Here is a 20,284-nt window from a genome sequence, read left to right as displayed (position 1 = left end):
CTTTGTCCTTTGAAGCTAATCAAAACAGAAGTTAGTAACAGCACACTGCGTAATGCCACTGGGTATTCATGACGCTGACAGCGTAACATGAAGAGATGTTAACTGGACGTGGTCAAAGGATCAGCGCTGCCCTGCTTGAACAACAAATCCCACTCTTTCTCTAGCTGTAACCGATGATGTCTACCAGCGTGGTATCCTGCTGCCCTCTCTGAATGATGGGTAGCTGGAGAGCTGCTGCCTTTCACCGTACCAGCAAGCAGCCTTGTTCAGTAGTGCCTTTTCTTCCTAAGATGCCTAAACACCGGTTTATACAAACACTTTCTCATTAGTAAATTAAATTTGTAGACATGTATCTGATTACAAAGAATAGTAACTTCCACTTCATGCAATTACGGGATTGAACTAGTCTCACTCTTAAACAGATTATTTTCTACTTTTTATATTGGTGTTTGACTAAAAGAAAAAAAATCTTGAGTATGTTCACTGAAATTCACTCCCCACCTGTCCCTTCTCAACTTGCTCACTTGGTAATGAGTAATGGATGCTCACCCCATTTCAAACAATGAAAAAGCAGCTCTGCAACCCAAGCTGCTTGAGCGCTGCTGTGAAGAACTATTGCAGCTGAAACAAAGCCACGACAACCATGAAGAGCAGAGTGTTTGTTTTACATGTTCCTTCATTTCAAACAGAGGGATTTTTGGTTGTGTTTTTTTCTCAGTTACTTTACATAGAAAACAGAACTCAGGATATGGTATTTCAGGAGATCATGCAGAGCAAGAGAAGTACAGTTTCAAAAAGTCAGAACACTAGCTAGTCACTATCGTGCCCGAGAATTAAGGGATCTAAGTGTCCAATTAAAAGATCAATGTCAGACATATTTTCTGAAGACGGGGATAGTGAGACAGTTTCCTTTCATTAGGCAACTCCAACACTGAGACATTAACAACTCATTTTTGTGTGCACACCAGTATGTAAGTGTGCTGACTGCTAAGTCAAGAGTGCAGTATCAACAGCCTGATACGTGGCACTGAACAGAAACCCTTTATTGGTGAGAAGCAACTAATGATTTGCCAAGCGAGGTTCCAACTTTATCCCGCTAAGAGCATTTCAGGACAAAAAGTAACACAGAATACCCCACCAGGCTATTACAATCCTGTGTTTTTAGGAAATGACGTGATGGTCCATCAACCCCTCTCAACGTGACATACATGGTATTATCTCGCTCTTCAGTCTCCAAGGCTGCTCACAGCATCCCCAGACTGGGTGCCTGGCTCACAGATGCGATTGTTTCAGTTGAGCGTTCACAGCTGACAACTGCCAACACAGAGCAACAGTTACGGTAACTCATGCATGGAACCTTCGCATTAAGATGCAGGTAACTGCTTGGAAACGGTAGACACCATTTGCCATTCCTTTCCCAGTACGAGGCTTCAAGACATTTCAGATACCTCTTTACACCAAATTTGCCCAAAGAGTGCAGACAGGAGTGTAAAGCTCCACAAAACGCAGACTACCTCAGCAGCCTCCACTGGCCCTTACCAAAATTACTAAATGTATATGCAGAGCGCATCTTAAAATAACAGTAAGGACAATCATTAGATTAAGCAATAACTTGATTTCTACTGTCACATATCAGTTATGGTTTTCTAATACCTGGTGTTGTGTGAGGACACCAGGCAATAGTCTGATTTAGAAACTCTGTTTCATGCATAACTTCCTAAGCTATACAATGGCCTCCAGAACGACTCACTTGCTATGAATAACTTCATGAAAACATTTGCTCTGGCATCACCACATAAGGAACAACCTAAAGATCCAGGTGGCTTAAGAACATCCATCCAATATATTTTTGCAATGTATCTACAAACTGGCCTTTTAGGAACCTTGGAAGAAAAAACATCCTTAGCTTTCTCCTGCATATGAAAGATGGGTCTGGTCAAACAGACGGGATTACCTGTCTGCAACCAGGATTCCACTGATCAGTCACTTTATTTCAAGCTCAGCCAAAGCAAAGCATTCCCCAGACAATTCAGTGCTACTGTCTGTTCAGGCTGTTGTCAGAAATGGTTAGAAAGACCTCAGAATTTTGTGAAGTCCCAGAATATAAACAGTTAATTCAACAGATTTGTTTAGGACTGCTGATGTGGGTCAGCCCCGACTGCTGGCTACAGTCATTACCAACAGATCCTCAGCTAACCAAGGTCCTCTGTTGGTGTCCTCCACCACGCGTCTGTAAGGCATCTAGCAAAGCATGACAGTGTTTTCTGGGACCTCTTCACAATCCTGGAACGCAACAACTTTGCTCACAAATGATTTAAAGTTCCAGATTGTCACAAATCACTTAGAGTGCCTACTGAATGCCGGGAGGAGGACAGACACCACTGGCTTTCCCTGCACCTGGGACCTGCCCTTGCCAGCAAAGTCAACTGTGGTAGCTAACTGCGTGGAAAACTTGCCTGGAACATTATTACAGACACACTGACAAGGGAGCAGTTTAAAGCTTCGATTCTCCCCCAATACCCTGCAAAGACAGAGTTGGGTGGGGGCTTTTTGTTTGGTGGGTTTTTGTGGGTTTTTTTTTTGTTTGTTCTTTTGTTTTTTGGTTTTTTTTTTTTTTTTTAGGAAAAAGGAAAGCTTTTTGGAGGCTGTTTTTCAGCAGAACAAAGTGTTCTCAGAAAAAAAAAAAATTTTCCTTTAAAAAGCAGGTTAGGAATTCTGGTAACATACTTTTAGTGAGATCAAGATATTTACAGCCTCTTCAGAAAATACTACATAGCTCAGTGTCTCTTCAGTAAAGGTTTTCTCAAATTCATTCTTCAAAGCCATGAAAACAAACTATTTTGCAACATCACTTACAACCCGGTCTTTCTGAAAAGGTCCTTTTTAAGATGTTTCATGTAGAAGTTTTCATTAGCTTCTACTTGCTGGCAAGTATCCTCTTCTTGATGAGTTCTAACCACTCTGTCACTCTGAAGCTACTGCTTTGCTCTTTCCAGCTCATCTCCCCCTCCTCTGCCCTTTAAAGCCACACTTCAATAGCGCCCTCTCTTCCACCCTGAGCAGACAAGGCACTAGCACTTTAAAAGCTGAAGATAACACCCCGCATTTCTGTTGAACCTTCTAGAGGTACTTCCAGAGTCGTGTTCATAAGCTGAACACACCAGTTCAGATTTTTTCCTCTTTCTTTTTCAACCTCACATTAAATTTCACTTATTTGCAGTTGCAAAGCAGGAAACCCTTGAGACAAGTGGAACAAATATAAAGGTCAATGACTGCAGCAGACAGGCTGCAGCCCAAAGAGCTTTCTCAAGAGCTCTCGGGAACCACAAAGGAATGAAAGAAGTCACTTTCAAAAGACGTTGTCTTAATCTTGAAAGGTGTTACAAAAACCTTTGCCACTGATGGTTTCTGGACCTGACATCTAAGAACATACAGGAATTTACCTCTTAAAAGCTATTTCATCTACTGAAGTTCCACATGTTAAAACATGTGGAGTTGATGTATTTTGTACTAAAAAGATGCACAGAAACAAGATGACCTTAACCTTACTCTCCACATGCTACCAAGTGGCTTAACTACCGAACGCAACAAAACCGAAAAACGGGAAGTTTCCTTGTACCTCAGCAGTCAGCACAGTTACTCTGAACAACACTTAGATGTATCAGGCTCATGATGAGGTTGTTTGGACTGATTTTAAAATTAGGCTGGAAAAAAAATAAATCGTCCTGAAACAAGGCTGCAAGTTTCCTTATGCCATAAACTTAGTGGTCAGAGAATATCCCTCTCCTCCCCCCCTCTAAAACTGTGAGAACATGACAAAAGTAACAAAAGAAACATTACTTCGGGGGCTTTATTTAATTTTTCTTTTCTTTTTTTTTTTTTTCCTTTTTTAAGATGCTACATAGTCAAACAGGATTGGTCTTTTACGGCATAGGACTAGTTTACTACTAATATTTTTTCCCCTAGATAGACTTATTTACATACAAAAACAGTTTCCTGACCACTGTTTCTCCAATATTCAGATGATCAAAACTCCCAACAATTGTGTAGTGCCCAAAACACCAGGAGGCAGAAGAATCTCGCATCACTACAGCAGCAGATTTTTAGTTCTAGTCACTGGCTTTAAACAGGTGCCTTTTCATACCATATAGGATTAGTCAATTTTGTGACAATAAGGAAACATGAGATGAAATACATTAAATAAGTTAAATATGCATTAAACATCTCTGAATAACATTTTAATTCAACTAAATGAACCAACAGCAATGTAGCTTGGTCCCTTTATGAGAACAAGGCATTGACCTTTATTCCAAACGAGCGTCACACCAGTCAATATTTGCCTCTTCATGATGCCTAGCACATTCTGCACTGCCACATACAATTCTTTTCGGCTTCTCACTATTCATTTAAGTGCCAAGAAATCGGTAACTTGCACAGAATTGAAGACACTGACAGAAACTGTTAAATTTATGAGCAGAATGGTGGATTAATGTATTATACAGAAGTTATCAACACCTCCTGCCTAACCCAGCTCCAAACATCCAATAGGGCCAGCTCCAGCAGTGGAGGAATTGTTCTATTTTTCCTTTTTTTTTCTTTTTTTTTTTTTTAAAAAGAGGTAAATCCAGCAACATGTACCAGGGTCTAAGAATGTTTAAAATGACATATACAATATTCCATTGTAGTGTTAAATCGTGATTTTCTCCCCCTTCATCACTGAAGCGTATTCTCTTTCATTCATTTGCTCATTGTACATTTTAAACTTTCTAGATTATGTTACATAGTATTTGTGCAGGGGTAATTTAAAGGCAAGACCTGTGAGATGTCATACATTAATTTCTTTTAAACATTGTTATGAATAAATTTAATCCAATGATATGGCAGAACCATCAAACCAATTTACAATTTCCAGCATGCTGCCTCTACAAGGCTATTTTTCCTATAATTACACCAAAGACAAAGAACAAAACCACCAAAGCAAGTAGTCTGGAGTTGAGCCCTTCATCCTTGACAACTGCAGCTGCAGAAGCAGATATTGGGTTGTTTGTCTGGGGTGTCTTCCTCATCCGCAGCCCATCTTCTTCCTAAAGGAAGATACATTGATTATTTTTACTCAGAAAAAGCTTTAAACATCACCCTTATATTTATTTTAGGTGGGCATAATAAAATAGGTGAAAGCTAATTCACGGCTCATTTAGAGCTCTCTTCCCAGAAAATCCTGAGAAGGAAAGTGTAGTGAGGTAGGAGAGGAATTCTGTATTACCTGACTAGCAGAGCAAAAAAACCCACACACTTTTGGAAGTTTCTCCTATTGACTAAAGTAACAGAGGAAGCAATGAAGAAGCTTTCAATGAAGAACACGTGTCCAAAGTCTGGAGACAGCTCCAGAACTTCAAGAACAGCGATGGAGGCAATGGCATTAAGATGCTTCTCTTGCTCTCTAAGCAAATACAGTGTTGCTGGGGAAAATGCTTTTCACTATAACTAAGATAGTGAAAAAATACAAAACTTTAAGGCAACTGTACTCATCATTTCCCTAGTCAGATGTCACAAGCAAATTTCACCAGCGTTTGAAGGGAAATCTATTTCCCCCATCATATTAATGCTGACATTTTGACATGAAACTAATGGCAATAATTAGGATATTTTCTTGGTACGAGTTTGACAGCTCTCTTGATTTAAAGACAAGACAACAGATAAAGCAACATCACAACACCAAATATTATCATTCAAGAGGAGATGATGTGGCCACGTCTTGATCTAAGCTCTTGGGCAGCACAGCCGTGTGTTAGCACACTCCATTCCACACACACACATACACACAGAGCGCTGCAGGAGTTGGTGGCATAAGCCTTTCACGACCTAACTGGTATAAAGCTGAGGCAACAGTGCTACTTCATTATGTCCTCCAGTATAGTGCAAAGTGTGAGAGAGTGAAGCAACAGCTTCCAGTCTATACAAGAAAAAAATACTCAAGAAATAAAATTATAATAAAAGTTACTGCAGTTTTAAAAACTGTCAGATAAGTGAAATTCAAAAGGCTCTGTGTAAGTCAGCGTTTCTTTCTTTTGAATTTAAAGGGGCATCTAATATTCTGGCGGAAAACATTCAGGACCCGGCACTTGGCCTTGTTGACCCTCAGACCACTGGCCTCAGCACTTCCATGCAGCCTGTGCAGGTTCCTCTGTGGAGCCTCCCGACCCTCCCGCAGATCAACACACCCACCTAACTTCAAGTCATCTGCAAACAGACTGAGGGTGCCCTCGATCCCCTCATCCACATCATTGATAAAGACATTAAGTGCACAGGTCCCAGCGCTGAGCCCTGGGGAACACCGCCTGAAATTGGCCAAACAGGTTTATGATCCCTGTGCAAAACAAAATTTTGCATATGTTTAAGGAATTTCTTTAAGCATCAGCCAGCCAAGCAGCACCAGAGCTGACAGGACAGCGTTCCTTTCCTTGGGCTCCAACAGTCACAAATGCCAAACTTTCACTGGTGCTGTTATCTATGAAACTAGACATTTACAACACTTCCTGGAAACAGTTTCTCAGGACTGTGATAAAGGCTTCTCAGTTAACTGATTTCACAGTGATGTGCTGGGTATGACAGGAAGCATATTTCTTACTAATCTGTCTTACTCCGGACACAAAGGTTCAAGTGCATATTATAGGTGCAATTACTAAACCACTCAGTATTTGCACAACACTGCCCTCCAGCTCCCATCGGTTTGAGAGAACAGGGCCAAATCCAAAACCGAATGCTTAATTCAGCCTGAGAAAATTAGATGGGAAAAGAAAAAAATAGAGAGGGAATTCATCACTTTGGATTTCTATCCCATCAGTTTCTCTCATGGCACGACTTGTACGCTCCTTTCAAAGGAAACATTGATTTCAACACTTTTTCTCAGTTTATAGAGAGAAACCTAAATTATCTTTTTATTTATGACAGTAACAAAATACCATGCCAGGGTCAGGTAACCAAACCTTTAAGTTGAAAGCTTCTTTTTCAAGAAAGGGGTAAATCTGGAAAAAAAAAAAAAGTGTCTTTACCTTAAACTGTTTATTCTCCTCCCGTAACCTCTGAACTTCTACTTGAAGCCTCTTATAGTCTTCCATTACTTTCTTAACTTCAGTGTCATCCAAAGAAGAATTTAATGATTTAGACATTACAGAGGAATCTGTCTTTGTTGCAGTTGTGGATACAATTTTATTTATTTCTATGTCATGCTGTTAAAAAAGCATAGAGTGACTTTTGGTTAGTGACTAACACCACACCACACACCTGATATTTAGGAAGAAATTCAGGTAAAATTGTCTGTGCACACCTGAAACGTGCCTGTATCAAAAGAAATAAAGAGTGTTTCTCCTTCTGTAACCTTTACTTCCCCTTTCTGTTTGACAGAATGCACCAGATCAGCAGTAGTTAAGTGCGGACAGAGTGACTATGACTTTTCTGTCCCTGCATATATAGAGAAGGAAATATCCTTAGACCGTGTCGCACAACGTGAATGGAAAACTTAGCTGCTCACAGTTAGCTTATGGAGCATTAGTGCTCTCTCCACCTTTCCCTCCCCAAGCATAACACAAGCATAACTCCAAGGTACTGCTCGGAACGACCCACCTGCTCTACTGCACTCCCCATGGCTGGCTATCACCTCTCCATCTTTCTGTTTCTCTGGTGATGGAGGAACTTTCAACCAAGTTAAGAAACAAGCTGCAGACCTCCAAACCCTGCTGCCTTTCCTGCCTTTGGATCCTCTCTGTATTCTGCACTTCAGGCACAAAGGGTCTGGCTCTCATGAAAACCGAACCACTCTCTCCCTAGCCAAACTGCCAGCGAAGTCTTAACAGGAACATTTTATTTTTATGAATGAAGTAACAGGATCTTGTGACTACCTGTACTTTGTTTTGGCCTAAAGAATTTTAGGGAATATAAAAAACATTATAACTAAACAGCTGTTAAGTTTCCTTAAATTCAGATTTTTTCGTTCCTCTTATCACACCTCTGAACTGGGAACACAGAAAGAACCCTGGCATAAAACAAAAGCACCCGCTTTTGGAGCAAATGTTTGCAGCCTGGAGCAGGTAGAGCAGACACAGTAAGGCTACAACAGTGGCATTATAACAATATATAATCGTAACTACAAGCTGTCCAGTGCAAGGCAGAGTAATTCTGCCTTCAGTACCTGCCTACTAGGAAACATTTTTCCCTTTATTCAATCCATTATCAGTTCCACATTTGACATGAGATACTTCCATTAGCAATTAATGCGTTCATTACCCTAACAAAAAAGAATCCCATGATATTATAGCTGCTAATTGCAATATAATCCCTAAACGCATCTATCTTCCTTACTAGGTAGATTTCTACTGATGTTCTTGCTGAAATCAGTGCTGTACCAAGGCAGCAAAGGGTAGCGTTGGACGGGCAAATTTATATGGCTGACAGGTGTAACTGGTTCACTATAAACTCTGAGATTTATGACCATCGATCAGCATCTTTCACATTTTTTTTTAAATATTCTAAATGAAAACAGATCAACTCAAAGATTTCTTTGTGCTTGTGTTGCACTTCCACTGTTCAAATTAGCTGCTAGTTACATTTACTAAAATTTTAAATAGTTTATATTGTATTATCAAAGGGTGATGCCACCCAGGCAGTGAAACAGAGGGTTCTGTCTTTTGCTTACATATCTGTCTGTATAAACATGCTATTTTACATGATTTACTGTGGTATTAAGTTAAAACACTCAACATGCATCTGAAAATACTCACAGGCTTATCATTTTCCGCTGGTAGCTCAAACACACATCTAAGTTTCGAATCCATGAGTTCTTCTGGTTTTGCTTCTTTCCACTGGAATAATTTAATAGTAATTTATTATTAAACATATAATAAGAGAGATGGAAAATGCAGTGTATTATGTAAACAAATCACATCATCTTGCTCAGGAAAACCCCAGAGGTCTTTATCACGTTACTTTTAACCACATACGTGATGAAAAATAAAACCAAATATGTAATGGAATAACTGTATATCTTGCAAAGGAAGAGTGATGAAGGATAAGCTAAGAAAGAGTGATATGAAGGAAATAATTTTACATAGGTTGAAATTCACACAGATAATTTCTGAAAAAACTGGGAACTGTGTAAGAGTAATTAGCATAGACAGGGGGAGCTATGGTCCCAGGTCAAAAACCCAGCAGGGGTACATTCAAAGGAAGCGAAAGACAACAAAACCCAAATCAGTGACAACGTTAGTTCTGAAGTCTCATTCAGCCAAGTTCCCATTCAAGCTTTTTAAATTTCACATGCGGTTTTTTTCCTGACTAGTATGAACTACAGGACTGTTCCTCCCCCTCTCAGCCTTCTCTCCCCTTCAGCAGGGGAGTCTACCATAAAAAAAGTTTCCTTTCAGTACTTTTAATAGGGATTCACAGTTATAAATCTTTGCTCACTATCAGCTATAACCCTGAACTAAAAAGATTGATTCATAGTAGCGATACACAGCAAGAAGTGTCCGCATTTATGTCCTGAAGTTCTTACACACTTCTCTCCACTCTGACCATACTTCTGGTAGCATGGTATTGCTCAGCACATCTCAAGTAGGTGTCAAATTATGGCTGACCCCTGTGCAACCTGAGCAAGTATTTGACTCCTCCTGAAGAGCTGAACTGTACTTCAGCTCTTCTGTGGCTGAACTCAGAATTCTATTTTGAGCTCGCTGGCTGCCTGTGAAGTGTTGAAAGCTTTATAGTACTCCAGTAATTTGCCTCACCTGTTTATCCAGAAGAGGAAGAGATTCGGAGAGTGGTAACGAAACCAAGAACTGATCAAGTGTTATAGGAAAAGAAATTCAGCTGGAGAGGTCTGCAAAACTGAAAGGGCCATCTAAGTCCTAAAAACCATTCTTTGCTAGCAGCGTAACATTCTTCATGGAATCAAGTAACTCATAAAAATTAAAGAGTCAGAAAAATGGCAGACTGGCTTATCTTTCTAGTGATGCAGACATTTCATTACTATTGCTGTTTCCCCCACTGGATCTTATTTTGAGGCCATTAAACAATTATAGTTCCATAAATCTCTCAGAAGGGAAATTCTTAACCCTGCAGAGTGCTGCAGACTTAAAAGCCATTTAGAGGAAGATGCATATAGTAAAGACGACTGTAAAAAAGCCATGATATGTACTCTGAGGTTTTGGGGGGTTGGCTTTTCTTTTTTTTTAAGTAATATGCATACATACAAACACACTTCCTTTAAAGTAATGGCCTTTTATTTCTTTTTTACAGCATCCTCACAGAGTATTCTCGCAAGCTAACAAAAGCTAGACTAGAAAAAGCTTCCTCGTGCCTTCTTGCAGTAGTAAATCTTGCTGATATAGGAAAGCCACCAGTTGACATACTGGTTTGTTCCTTTCCAAGTTGCTTAATGCGGCCTGACATCTTATTTCTACATCTTCTGTCCTTCTTTGCTTCAGCAACTTTCATTTGTAATCCACAGGACAAAATCTGGGGGCCTTTCATTTACCTAAGCCACAACAGACACAGGTAGGGATAAAGAAAAATACAATACTTGTAAATCATCCTCCCTGTTCTTGCTGGGAAAAGGAGGTGCTCAAGGGAAGATTCAAGACAGAGTAGAGGCACAAAATGTAAGAGATGTCACAGATTTAAAATATATTCTATCTACTCTTTGAATATATAGTTCAAGTTAGCTTTTCTAAAAAACGATATACTGAAAAAACCACTGCAGCTCCTTAACATTTGTTCCGTGGTTTGGTATCCCATTACCGAAAGCAGAGTCCTAAAGAAGGAACTCCAAGACACCAAGTGGATCTTTCAATGCAAGACTGGAAATAAACAGCAAACACCTTGCCATGCAGAGAGATGGAAATCCAGCCAAGGATCACCCCCGTGTGGTTTGACAACAGTCCTTAAGCAAAGCAGTAAAGGTCTTATGAAATTATACAATCAGAAGGAAATCCATTTTAATTAGTTCCAGTACTTACTACTGCTTCCATATCTGAAGTATCAGCTGGAGCAAACATAGACTGAACCATAAACTTGTGTTTACTTTTCTCATTAGGGTCATAGTCAAAGGGCTGTAGCATCACTGTAAGAAAAACCCCGAAACACATTATGTCAACATTGCATAATCAAATCGTGCTGATGAGATACACTGAGAGATACAAACGTTAGAATGATTCAAATTGTATGTTCGGTGGATCAAAGCCGCAGCAGAGATCAGGAACTGCATTTTAAAACAAAATTTTAAAAGAAGAGAAGCAGACTTTGGTCTGTCTAGGTTTTTGTCCAAGAATTTTGGAAATGCTGATCACTGTACAACATTTCGTACACAACCATGGCAAAATAGTAATGTATAGTAAATAGGATAATTTACATATCTTCTGGGGCATGGGGAAACATTCTCAAAGCATCTCTTTTTTCTTCCTCCATCCTTGGGACACAAGTAAGGAGCTGGCATGTGGATTGGTTGTACACACAGCATTGCTGCTAGTTCCTGAGAAAAGCTACAGAGGCAAAGTCAGTTTAGACCTTGAGGATTAGGTCTCAGGATGGAAAATTCCTTTACAAAATTTAAGAGTCTCATGGTATTTGTTTTATCAAGTACAAGTATTTCTCTTCCAAAAATAAACTGTCGAAAGTTTGTCACCAATTTATAGCTGGAAGTTTATGGTTAAATGCTGTGCAGACTTTGCCTCTGAAAGGTATACGAGACATGGCTTTCTCTCCATTTAAAAATCATGAACATTCCAGAACTTACTCGCACAGAAAATAACTGTGTTTAAGGGACAGAGAGCAGGGAACGGTAGGTTTGGGCTGCGTGTGGTTTTTTTTTTTAAATAGTTATTTATTTAATATTAGGAATTTCCATGTCTCTTCTTTTAAGTAAAGAACTAACATGTTACAAGTAACTTCAAGAGGGAGAGCCATGTATTTCATTTACATGGAATATTTGTTAATCACAGTGGTCACTTAGAACCCCTACATTTTGCAAATGACACGTGGATATTCTGCTGCTGTGACATTAACAAACTTGGGTTTGGCTTCAACACGAGGCAGAAGGTATGTGAAAATAAGCAAAGCAGTTTACACAAACATGTTATTAGATATTGCAGTAGATACCGAAATTTAACATGAACCTTGCATATACTGCAATTACTGCTAATATTAAAAATGATGTAAGGTTTAAATGCTCACATTTTACAACCCAGGAGGCTACTTCAGTCCCTCAATTCAGTCACTGAGAGAAGCAGCTCAAGAATTCGGATTACTTTCAAGCTCTTGCGCTATTAACATCACGCGCCCGAATTCACAGGCGCTAATTGTGGGGTTTGTCATCCAAAGATCCCATTTAGTGCAAATGAAGGCAAGTCAAACCAATTTGCCTCCTTCACCCAGCAGAATGTGTTATGGCTGTGCCATCTTTATTACACACACAATCTGTGGCTATCAACAACCACATGCCTTTCAAAGCCAGAAGAGAAGGAAGACAGCTAATTCTCATCAGATGACGATGCATTTTTACCACAACTTGCTGCAAGCAAGTACTAGCCCAAAGTAAATGTTTGCAAATGAATGGGCTACTTTTAAAACTATTTTTCCGAACAAAAGTGACAGCCATGTGAAAGCATATATTTCAACACTGCATGATACATCACTGAAAAGCAGCAGCGTAACTTTTTTTCTCCCCTGTAGTAGACACCCAACTTATTTCAAATCTATATAATGTGTAACATCCAACTGGGTAGTCAAAACTATCCACTGCTTTTGCAGCTTCTCCAGATCTGCAGTGTTATCAGCTTGCTCTGCTGAGTGCAACTATAAGCTCATTTGAAATCCATTATTTCCCAAGCACTGAAGCCATTCTCAAACACCGAATGATCGTTGCTCTGAATCCCATTCACTGAATCATAAGAGCAAGCAGCAAGAGAGGGCTTGACAGTACAAATGTTGTTAGCACTTGTATTTTTAGATCAAAACATGAAAGCCACATTGACACAAATAATTCAGTGAATGTCTTGTAAGCCAGATGGGAAGCTCAAAAAAAAAGTACTTTGTCGAAGAGAAAACCAAACCATTTCTAATTTTATTCACATACTATTGGGGTTTTCTGTGAAAAGATTAGTCCCATGTAACTGCCCTAATTGCTGGAGAACTTGCTTTTATAAACGTGGCTCTTTTGTTCTGACTGCAAACTCCATACCTTATGCAAGAACTATGTGAAAAGCGTATATTCCTACAAAATGCTTTATCAGTCATCTCATCTGGTCAGAAGTTTCTGACTGGCTTTCATCAGAATCAACAGAATTATTAACATGATCTTCAAGTTTACTAGCACCACCATCCAAAACATAAGCAGAGATATGCATTTCAAGCACTTTCTAAACCGACCACTCTACAGCTAAAGCACCAGAAGTACTGTACCGCAAGCAAAAACTGCAGTCATCAAGAGATCAATGGAACGAGAAGTAACCAAGAGGTATTTTATTTGTTAGCTCACTTGCGTCTCTCAAGGACCGATCTTACGCACATCCTATTCTGAAGGGTTTCCAAAGAAATGGATACTGGTTTCCTTGCATTCCTGCTATACTCCCCATAATTTATGCAAGGCCCTCTGTAGATAGTGAAGGTGAGGTGCTGACCACCTGTATGCTCCTTCCTTTTCCCAGAACAGTTCACTGGCAAAGTTAATAACAAGGTCAGAAGTATTAAACTCTTCTGGCCCTCCTAGAGTAAACCTGCTTTCTCATGGAACAGAGGAAATTTGAAGCAAGGAACACGGAAGGAGGCAAAACTCTACCTGTAACGCCTGCTAGGATCTAGCACTCCTTCCAAGAGCAGAAGGGACAGAAAAGTCTCCCTGCTTAGACAGTCAGCAAACTTCTTCTAGTTTCCATCTGAATTTATTAATGGCCTTTTTACTTGGTCCTGGACCAATACTGCCTTTATGCTTAAATATCCAAGAAGGGGAGGAGTCATTTACTTCTGGTGCACTCCAACACATCAATCACAGTAACTCTTGGCCTCCTGGTGAACTAAGAAAGCCACTAGGTGGGTCCTCTCCAGGCCAGGCTCCCCATTCACTCTCTGCACCTGTTCTAGCTTGAACTCCTCTATATGAGCTATCCGGATTATACAACCTGGAAATACTACTAGTGCCTTGGACAAGACAATTTAGACCCTCTTTTCTCTTCCATTATCCACCCTGTTTGCCCATTTACATTTGCCTTGTTCACAGCCACATCATGTCAGCATCCTGATCACTCTTGCCAGCCCCATTGTTTTTAACAAGCTTGCAATTAGAGCAGGAGTATATAATTTTCCAAGTACGTCATTTTGCAGTTTTTCTGGTGACACTCATCCTCTGTTTCTCTAACTGTAGCCTTCAAGGACACCCAGTTCTGCTGCGTATCTTGAGCCTCCCAACTTTACATCATCGTCAGGGTTTTTAGCGTACTCTTCATGCCAGAATTGCTTATAAAAGCATTAAATAAGATTAGTACCAAGAATCATTCTCAAGAAACGTCACTAGTAACTTCCTGCTGTTGTATTTCTATCCACCACATTACCATTTACTCTTTAAGTAGCCCATTCAACAGTCTGTGATTCTGCTTTTCTTTTCTACCTTTACTGATAATTGCCCCAAATGGCACTGTATGAAATTCTTTATGGCCTGGATAGATCAAATCTACCACATTTATGTCACCTTACATAAAATACTCCAACCAGTTACAGGGACAAGCCTCAAGATCACTGTGTAATTTGATCAGCTCTGCTAGAGGTGAGCAAAGGACAATCACATCTACAGAAACAGGCAGAATTCACGGCACCACTTCACATTTGCTCCATGTTTACATAGTTCTTTCTGTAAATATTTCAGTAATACACAAATGTTGAATCTGGGAAGATAGATTCTTCTAAAGCAACTAGACAAACCCAAACCTGGCAGTCGCTGCATAGTTCTGGGAGGGCCAAGGGACCAGCGTGCAGCAGCGGCGCTGCCCCAGGAGTGCAGTACGGGACGGGACATTATTGGGGTCTGAGCGAAAGGGGCAGACCCACTGCGACCAAAGAGAATAGCAGCTGCAGAAGCATGTTCCTGAAGGCACTGCAAACTGCCTTTTCAAAGCCAGGCAAGTTTACAAAAGACTAAAAACTCACCCTCAAGTATATTTGACAGGAACCTAAGGATAACGTCAGCTTCTCCCCATTTTTAGGAAGCGTGTTTAGACTGCTCTCTTCAGTGGGGCACTGGGCACAGATGGTACCATCTGTGCTTCCTCCCTTCCCCCGTTACACACCTATCTGCAGAACTCCTCAGCAGCTGCTTAGATTTTCTCACTTTTCCTTTGTAATCCATTCATGCTTTATTTAGATTCAGTCTCTCAGAACCACAAAATTGGATACGTTTGTTGAAATGAGGCACCTTTAACAAACGGAACACGTGAAAATACTCTTCTTTTCAAAGTATTCCAGACCAAACGCACTGAAATCAGATGACAGCGCATACATACTCTTCCCAAACAGTTACATAAACTCGGCTGTTAAAATTACATGCCTTTATATAACAGGTGAAAACACGGGCTACAAACCTGACACCGCGGCAAGCGGTGCATGCTGGCAGGGCCCTCACTGCCGAGATTCAGGAAGAGCTGTGACATGGCCTAAGGAGCCAGAGCTTGAGACTCCGCTATAATAAAGCAAGCTTTACTCTTCTAGCATTTTTCATGTTTCAAATGAGCCATCATACTAGTATGAAATAAAGCAGAATAATGTTCTGACTGCTGCCTCTATCTCAGGGCAGAATATCTTCTCATACACTTACATCAAAATAGTACAGATACAGTTTCACAGCAGTGAAATGGAGGCATCTGGTTACTACAGCGCAAGGAAAATAAGGCTGCCCCAAACTCAGCTTCAGTCAGTAATATTCTGAGAAACTAATTTCTCAGCAATAGTATTTTCACTGGGTTTGCAGGAATACAAGTCCTATTTTTATGCCCAATGCATGACTTGCATTACCTGACTGAAAAATAACTAATTCAGAGGCAAAGAAAGGAATTCTATTTATTTTTCACTTATTTAACTCCAAAATAAGCCCTTTGTTGTTAAGCAACATTACTCTGAAGCAAAGATTAAACGCATCTTCCCCCGCTGCTGTGAATTCAAAACCAATTTTGTCCTGAAAGTTAAAGATCTCTCCTGTCCACAAGGTCCCTTCTGTTAATCACAACCAAAGACACTGCCATCTTAAGTCCAAAATTAGGTTCCATGCACAGTTTAAAGGAGCTACCAGGACTGCAACATATACAGCTCTATTAAAGAGAAATTCAACCACAGCACAAGGTAAATAACTTCAGTTTAGAATGTTTTAGGAAATAAAGAATTAACATTTATAACCCTAGAATTCTGTTACACATCTACCTAAAAATTCACCTTAATATATTACCTAAAGACCACTGAATGCGTACTGCTTGCATTTTAAAGTACAATGTTAATGTAAGGACTGACAATTTAGGATTGTTATTTATTATTACTAAGTTATTATCAGCATGAAAATACATAAAACACAGATGTGAGCTTGCGATTAAATATACCACAGCCATTTGCAAAACTAACCGAACCATAAATCACTATAAATAAAGTTATCAGAAAAGGGAAATTTTTCAAGGCTATGTAAGCAAAAGCTAAGCATAGCTTAGGGTCAGCACCGCAATCTCTCAATCAAGTCTTGGACTAGGTCCATAGTCTATCTGGTATACCACTGGGAAGAGTCGGGCTGGAAAAGCAAGGAACACGTAGGCGTGCTGGTAGCATAACATAGGATGGTTCATAGAACACTCGCCCATACGATATTCTGCTCAAGGTAGAGTGAAGGGTCACAGTAAGCAGAAGTTTAAGAAAACACTCCATGTTGAGATCAAGATGACATTTAAAAAAGCATGGGATGTGCCTGCAAAGAAAGCAGGCTTTTAATTCTGAAAGTTCATCCGAAAGATTAAAAGAATTCACATCTTTATAGCACGAAGATAATTTGTGGCTAGAAACCATGCTAATTTCATTATCACTTCATTGATTTCGATGCATTTAATATGCTTGCCTGCAGCTACTATAGATGACAGACAGCTTTAGCTGGGAATTGTCCCGAGTTCTAAAAATCTCAATTTCTCTCTAGAGAGCTTTTTCATTTACATATTAGTCATTTCAGAGCCTACTGGATCCTGTCTCCTGAAGCAGAAGCACTTTGCCTGCCCCACCTGTAGGTATGACACTGCACTGGTTATCTCCTCGCTGTGATGTTCCCCAGACATTAACCGCCAGCCAGGCACAATTCTGCAATCATGTGCACGCTCAATTTCACCCAAAGACAACAGATCAATGAGCGTGCAAATATATGCACGCACTCAAAGACTTGTGGGATTAGAGTCTCTTAATGTTACAGTGCAAAGCATTTTTGCGATCAAATTTTATTTTGTTCAAGGAAGCTCTCCAAGGGTGAGGCGCTTAAATATTGTACATTTTATCAAGTAAAAAATTGAAGTCTTGATTTTTACATTTTGATTCTTTTCCAAATAAAAAGGTTTAGTTTTAGCTCCCAATTTTTTTTATTCCAGGCTAGAAAGGTTTGGTAACAGACTAAGAGCAAACCGTGCAACCTATCGGTAATTTTTATCATGCCAATATTAAAATTAAAAACAGTAAAACAAATCTGCATGTTTATAGAAACAATTTTCTTTACTATGAAGTCAGACTTTTTTCATGCAGTACTCTATTACTACATGTTTTGATAGAATTCTTTATTAAAATCATGGATCATAGAAGTCATTGAGAAAATACGTTGCTTTCAAAGAGCAAGTTAATACTACACAGATACTCTGTTTTTAATGGTAAACACTCAGCTCTTTAGGTTTTCAAAGGAAGCTGCTCCTTTGCTTTTCCACGACGGAACTTGGGCAAGTGAAGAGCTACTGACTCATAAGAGAAAATTATTAACTTTTCCTATGGAACAGCAAAGATTTAGTCACTTGACATTTCTAACACCAAAGCATATTGAATCTTCAAGGAACACAAAACAAGCATGTTCTGAAAGTAAATGTTTTCATTATGAGTTGTATTAGGCAGCTCAGCAATAGCCAACGGCAGTCTAAACCGGTGTGGCTGCAACCCGCTCATTTTTACTCTTCCCTCGATGTGTCCATCCAAGCACTTGTTTGACCCTGTGGTGAGTTGGTTCAGGAAGTTAAGCTGGCAAAAAAGCTAACTGTATAAAAATAATCCCACAAGGAGGGCAGGGCTGCAGCAGTGCTGGTTTGGACAGGCTGGCTAATGAACTACATAAATCATTTATGGATTTCTCCCATATTTTCCCCTCCAAAACAAGATGTAAATGCAAACCTATCACGGCTAGAACCAGGAAGAAAGGAAGTGAGGATATATGAAACAGCTGCTTCTCCATGAAATCACTTTTACAAATGTTCCACATAATACTTTCAGATGGCAAAAGCATTCCAAGAAATAATTGATTAGAAGAAGCTATTTTCAGTCACCAAAAAACTGCTTGAATGCCTTACCAGAAACATTAATTGATGTTCCTGCATCGATAATTCCACTGTTAGGCCTTACACAGTATCTACGTGGTGCTGTGGTCTTAACTTTGAAGCACACATTTCTGTCTGTAGGATTGCCGAGTTTCAGGTTTGTAGTGACAACATCTGTGAAAGGACCTGAGGAGGAGAGCAAAAGCAGACTTGAAATCACACCGAAAGCACTTTTCAAGCAGAGGCTAAGCAGGCTCTAAATCTCTGTTCATAAATCTTATAAAGTAATTAGTTGTTCAATTTCCATCCATAGCACAGAGATAATTGTGCACGCAAAGCTGAGGATGTGACGAGGCCTCTGAGCATTCTGACATGCCGCACACTCCACTCACAGCACAACAGCACATCAAGAAGGAGGAAATCACGTATACACGGGGCCAACACAATGGCACGCACATGATGCCGAATTCTCTGCTGTATCACAGTTACTTCAATCTAAATACTGCATCCCAGTAAACCTCGGCTTACAGCGGTACCATATACACCTACAGTACCGGTGATAACTAGAGGAGCACAGTACTGTACATAGAAAGTGAAAGGTACCGACCCGGCTACCGCAGATTCATCTGCATATTCAAGCCGTACCGCCACAGACAAGCATTCAGTGCGCATTCCATTCTCCTAGCAAGGTATTTTGGTGTTTGGTTTGGGGGTTTTTCGTTTTTGTTTTTTTGTTTTTTAAATAATCCTCTTGGCTACTAGAAGTGATAAACCAGAAGGTATCTTCATAAAATATCCTACCTCACCCAAGGCAGGAAATAACTATGTGGAAAGAGGAAAATTCTTAGACACCGAGAGGACTGACAGAGATTTCTGTATTGGCAAACCCAGAATTAAACCATCATCAAGGTCTGCCACACTGTGCAGGCAAATCACATTCTTACAGGCCCACCACCTAGCTGAAACTGCCCAAATTCTCAAGTTAGAAGAAAGGCTAGTTACTAATTTTTCAGAGAAATTTGTCTCCTAAGACAATATTTAATACAGCCTTAAAAGAATTACAGTCCTGCAACTTTCATCATTAATTCTTTTACGTAATTAGAAGGGGGAAAACCCCCAAACAACCACACACTCAACCCCCCAACCAGACAACAACATAGCACCATTTCTGCCTGCACTCTGAACAAGCCAGTCTAACAATACAGCCTGGTAGCAAGAAAAAAAAAAGGCAGCAATAAAATTTTCAGATCCCATGACAATGATTTCACTAAACCTGTGCCTGGTGAAACACTGAGATGTCAGAGAATGAAACACAACTGTCAAGACTTTATGTCTAATGGAAAATAACTGAGGAGAAGCAGCCAGGAGTTGCTAAAGAGGTTAAACAAGCCAAACTACCAGAAAAATAGAGCAAACACTTAGGTGTGTAAAGACAGTAGCAGATCTTCAAGACAGCTCTGACTGGGAGAAGTCTAACATTTCAGAAGAACTTACTTGATGCCTAAGCATGAAGGATGTGCCTTTACTAAATAAGTACAGGCTGAGCTCTTGCAGCACAGAGGGAGGGTCGGCTGTACAAAGCCCTACACAGGCAGCCGCATCCTCCGCAGTGCTTTACCAGCCCGCACGCTGGGACACATTTCCTGCGGGAAATACCATGTTTTTACTTGGCTGATCCATGAATGTGTGCAGGATTTGTGTGCCCCAGCACAGAGCTGCTG

At 40.0% G+C, this 20,284-nt stretch overlaps 1 protein-coding gene across 1 annotated transcript; it reads right to left on the bottom strand.

Moving 5' to 3' along the window:
• Window positions 1–3,843: 3,843 nt before the first annotated feature.
• On the bottom strand, window positions 3,844–18,749 carry VAPB (VAMP (vesicle-associated membrane protein)-associated protein B and C; the record flags this gene model as incomplete). The annotated part of the gene is made up of 5 exons (XM_010140215.1): window positions 3,844–5,084; window positions 7,053–7,229; window positions 8,778–8,858; window positions 11,010–11,113; window positions 18,597–18,749. Coding segments are annotated over 5 exons (677 nt in total), but the record flags the coding sequence as incomplete, so codon positions are not given.
• Window positions 18,750–20,284: the final 1,535 nt, after the last annotated feature.

The sequence above is a fragment of the Buceros rhinoceros genome, unplaced genomic scaffold (genome assembly GCF_000710305.1).
Source record: "Buceros rhinoceros silvestris isolate BGI_N320 unplaced genomic scaffold, ASM71030v1 scaffold4260, whole genome shotgun sequence".
Lineage (NCBI taxonomy): Eukaryota > Metazoa > Chordata > Aves > Bucerotiformes > Bucerotidae > Buceros > Buceros rhinoceros.
This window is presented reverse-complemented; position numbering and strand designations above follow the sequence as displayed.